This window comes from Brassica oleracea, chromosome C6 (genome assembly GCF_000695525.1).
Source record: "Brassica oleracea var. oleracea cultivar TO1000 chromosome C6, BOL, whole genome shotgun sequence".
NCBI classification, from domain to species: Eukaryota; Viridiplantae; Streptophyta; class Magnoliopsida; order Brassicales; family Brassicaceae; genus Brassica; species Brassica oleracea.
The window spans coordinates 28,298,866-28,303,138 of NC_027753.1; the positions used below are offsets into that span (position 1 = coordinate 28,298,866).

The 4,273-nt window shown below is 30.8% G+C and overlaps 1 protein-coding gene across 1 annotated transcript; it reads left to right on the forward strand.

The window, feature by feature from the left end:
- Positions 1 to 2,121: 2,121 nt before the first annotated feature.
- LOC106299640 (putative receptor-like protein kinase At1g72540) lies at positions 2,122 to 3,563 on the forward strand. The gene is made up of 4 exons (XM_013735698.1): positions 2,122 to 2,529; positions 2,623 to 2,758; positions 2,835 to 2,971; positions 3,054 to 3,563. Exons 1-4 carry the CDS (start codon positions 2,122 to 2,124, stop codon positions 3,561 to 3,563), a joined length of 1,191 nt encoding a protein of 396 aa, XP_013591152.1.
- The last annotated feature ends 710 nt before the right edge of the window (positions 3,564 to 4,273 follow it).

Consider the following 4,273-nt stretch of genomic DNA (forward strand, 5'->3'; position numbering starts at 1 on the left):
ATTACCACTCATCACTAAAATGAGTTAAAATTCGTAAAATATATCATATTGTTATACAAAAATAAATTTATTAACATAGGTTAAACATGTGTATCTACAGCTACAAATTATATTTTTATTTATTTTGAAACTCACAACAATATATTGTTTAAAATATTTATATACAATAATATAATAATATATAATTACTTTTAGTTCATATCCTATTGAAAAATATGTTATTAAGAAACTGTGGTATTTTAGTAATTCATTTAAAATACTAATGACAAATCAAATTTTGATTATATATTTTTTATTTTAATTATAAAAAAAATATATTGAGAAAAATCTTGAAAATACTACCCAAAATTAAAATATTTTTTATTAAATAATTTATTAATGTATTAGCAAAAACCAAATTCAAAAAATTCATGTAGACTTCGAAACTCAAAAATAGTAGTAGTAATTTTTCAAAGTTTTTCTGACAAAATATAAAAAAATAAATATTCAAACTCAAAATAATATTTAAAAGTTTACAAAAACTAAAATTATAGATAATAAAGAATAACTTTTTGAAATGTTCCACGAAAAAATAAACTATATATATTGTAAAAACTAAAGAAATCTAATACTTTGAAATCTTAACTAAAAATAAAAAGAAAATTTAATATCATAACATCAATAAAATATCTTATATCAATAAAATTTACTAAATTAATATGATAGATGCTACTATATATTAAATTTACTAAAATAATAGGACTAAATTATTTAAACAAAACAGTGCTTTACTTATAAAATATGTAAAAAGCAAATAATATATGTTAAAAAAGCAAATAATATATGTTAAAATATATTTTCTTAAACACAACATGTAAATATAAATTACCTTATACATATTTATTTCTATAATATAAATAAATAAATTTTAAAAATGTATTATAGCAAAAAGTATAAATTAAAGAAAATAATATTTTGAAAGAGGTTATCTATTTGATTATTTCATATTGTGATTTTACGGTACCTAACTCCAAAATATATTAGTAAGTAATACAAATTAATAACAAAGTAAAATATATTAAACAAATCACTATATATTAATATTGCCGAATACGGAATATAAATATTATAGAGTTACATAATCTATAATACTAAAATAGAAATTATATATTTAAAACATTTGTAATAATATCAAATACATTTATAAAATAAAAAAATATCCGCACGAACGTGCGAGTTAAAATCTAGTGAAACAATAATCGCAGGTCAGTAAATGATGTGATGAGGTTTCTATTAAAAAAAAATCACTTATGAAAGATGGGTGAATTTAATAAACAATTTGTTCTAATTTTTTTAATTAATCGCAATAGTAAACAACTTCATCCTAACGGATAAAATTAAACAGAGGACACCATTGTTTCAAGTCAATGGTGTGGCCAAAGCCAAAAGTATTGGACTGCACATTATAAATTTCCAATTCCAGAGAGAAAGAGACAAAAAATAATCCAACTTACTATTCTTATTATTAAGAGAGCTTACATAAATTATGTAGCAGAAGCAAAAATCTTCTATATGAAAATGAATATATGATAATTATCTAACCATTTCATTAACAAGTTACAAGTGTATGATAGTAGCCAATAAGCAAAACAAAAGAATGAGATGATTTGAGAAAGTCAAAGAATTTTCTAATAGATCCAAAACTGCCAATGAAAGAGTATTGTACACATTATAATAACACAAACTAAGCTATCCATTATCACAAAAGAATGTCAAATTATAATACATTAATGAAATATAAACTTTCTTTTTAGTAGTTTAGTTTGGGAATTATGTAGCTTCATAAATAGTTCTTTTTTTGTTTCAAAAATAAAAGTTTGAAAAGAGCAAGTCTAACAAAAGTCTACTCATCTGCATATTTTATTCACAATTGACTGCTTAGTGGCTGATGCATCCTAGGATGTCTTTATAAGACTACAGACTTTCTTTTGAGAGTCTTCACCTCTCTCCACTTTCTCACTAGCCCTTTTCAAAGAAGTTTCATCATCTCCTATATATATATATATATTCATAAGAAGAAAACCATTAACAATAGACAGACAAAAACTTCTCAAAGAAACACAAGAAGATCCACTCTCTCAGATGAAACGAATAAGATTTTCTTGGAAGAATACATGTCTTCCCATAAGCTGCATCAACAACACAAACCAGAAGACTACATGTACAAAAAACCCATCAAAGGAAAGACTTCTTCTGCTATCCAAACAAACCTCTGTCCGAAGCAGAGTCTACTTGTCGGATTTCAGCAACTCAACAATCTCACTCAACGACTTCTCAAACTCTTTTCTCATAGACATTCACATTCTCACCTTTGAAGAGCTCAAAACGATCACACAAGGCTTCTCAAAGAATAATTACCTCGGTAAAGGAGGATTCGGGGAAGTCTACAAAGGGTTTGTTGATGACAGCGTCAAGACTGGTTTGAAAGCTCAGCCTGTTGCTGTTAAGGCATTGAAACGAGAAGGTGGACAAGGCCATAGAGAGTGGCTGGTAATAATTTTCAACTATTATATGTCAGCTCATATGAGAATGGGATCACAAATACCAAAAATAAACGTTTCTTTGGCATTATGATTTATGCAGGCTGAGGTTGTAATCCTTGGTCAGTTGAAGCATCCTAATCTTGTGAACTTGATCGGCTACTGCTGTGAGGATGATCACAGGCTTCTAGTTTACGAATACATGGAACGAGGCAATCTGGAAGACCATCTATTTCAAAGTGAGTCAAGTTAAATCATACAAGTTTAAAGAGATGCAGTTTACTAAAGATATGAGTACTGTTTGGTGCAATGCAGAGTATGGTGGAGCCTTACCTTGGTTAACAAGAGTGAAGATTCTGCTTGGTGCTGCTAAAGGCCTTGACTTCCTTCACAAGGAAGAGAAACCTGTCATTTACAGAGATTTTAAGCCTTCCAATATCCTCTTGAGCTCGGTAATTCAAAGGCTTATCTTCCTATCTTGCATCTCAATATACTTATTGTCATGTCAAATAACTTTATATCTGAAACTTTCAGGATTACAGCTCTAAGCTTTCAGATTTCGGCTTAGCCACAGATGGATCAGAGGCAGATGACGCAGACTTTACCAAAAGTGTAATGGGCACAGAAGGCTATGCTGCTCCAGAATACATCTCAGCAGGTCATTTGACGACTATGAGCGATGTGTTCAGCTTCGGTGTGGTGCTTCTGGAGATGCTAACAGCTAGAAAGGCAGTGAAGAAGTACCGGTCACAGAGAGGGAGGAACCTAGTGGAATGGGCTAGACCCATGTTAAAGGATCCCAACAAACTTGAACAGATCATAGACCCGAGTTTAGAAGGGAGATACTCGCTTGAAGGCATCAGAAAAGCAGCTGTCTTAGCGTACCAGTGCCTGAGCCACAACCCTAAGTCACGGCCTACTATGGCCACTGTCGTCAAGACCCTAGAGCGAATTTTAGACCTCAAGGACATCCAAAACGGACCGTTTGTGTACATTGTTCCAGTAGCAGGCGCAAATAAAGTTCATGACATCAAATGTAACTGATCACACAGAAGATAAATGTTTATTTTTTATACAGGTATGTATATTAGGAGACAGTAGTATACCGGAGAAATACACAAAAAGGTTGTGTTAGATAAATGAAAATACTATAAGGTTCGATGAAATTCTGTAGATGTTTTGATAGAAACGTTAGCTACAAGTCAATTTTCAGTTTTGTAACCACAGATGTATAAGTCGTAATTGTATGTGTGTTTCAAAAGGGATATTATTACTTGGATACTCAACATCATTATCCTAAATTGACTGTAGTTCACCAACAAAGAATTTTCAGTGGTGTAAGCGTGTACTCTAAGTCAATGTTTTAGAATATGGGTACATATGCAAGCATGTTCCAAATTTCAGACAGAACAGTTTCATATACAGACAGATTAGATGACATACCTTGGTTATGAAGAAAGACTTCTTAGTCCTACCGAACCCCACTCAAAGACTTGTAGAAAAAAAAAACACTTTTGTGGTTGCTTATGTCACCTCTAATTTTCTACATGCCCCTGATTGACAAAACAGGGACAAGAAGCAGCTATTTGGTGGTCTTGTCTATTTTTCTAATTAAGGAGACTTCAAACGGATAACAGGTTATATGTCACTAACAAAACCGAAGCAATACAGAAACGAACCAACAGCTCGTTAATCATCTAATTTTGATGAGATCGGTATAACATTACAGATCTAGTACTGGGACTGGCTTTTCC

Excerpts from the sequence above, each read along its gene's own strand:
- LOC106299640 (XM_013735698.1), top strand. The coding sequence starts at position 2,122 with ATGAAACGAATAAGATTTTCTTGGAAGAATACATGTCTTCCCATAAGC. Across the intron at positions 2,530-2,622 it reads AAGGCCATAGAGAGTGGCTG|GCTGAGGTTGTAATCCTTGG; the intron begins GTAATAATTTTC and ends TGATTTATGCAG. Across the intron at positions 2,759-2,834 it reads GGAAGACCATCTATTTCAAA|AGTATGGTGGAGCCTTACCT; the intron begins GTGAGTCAAGTT and ends GGTGCAATGCAG.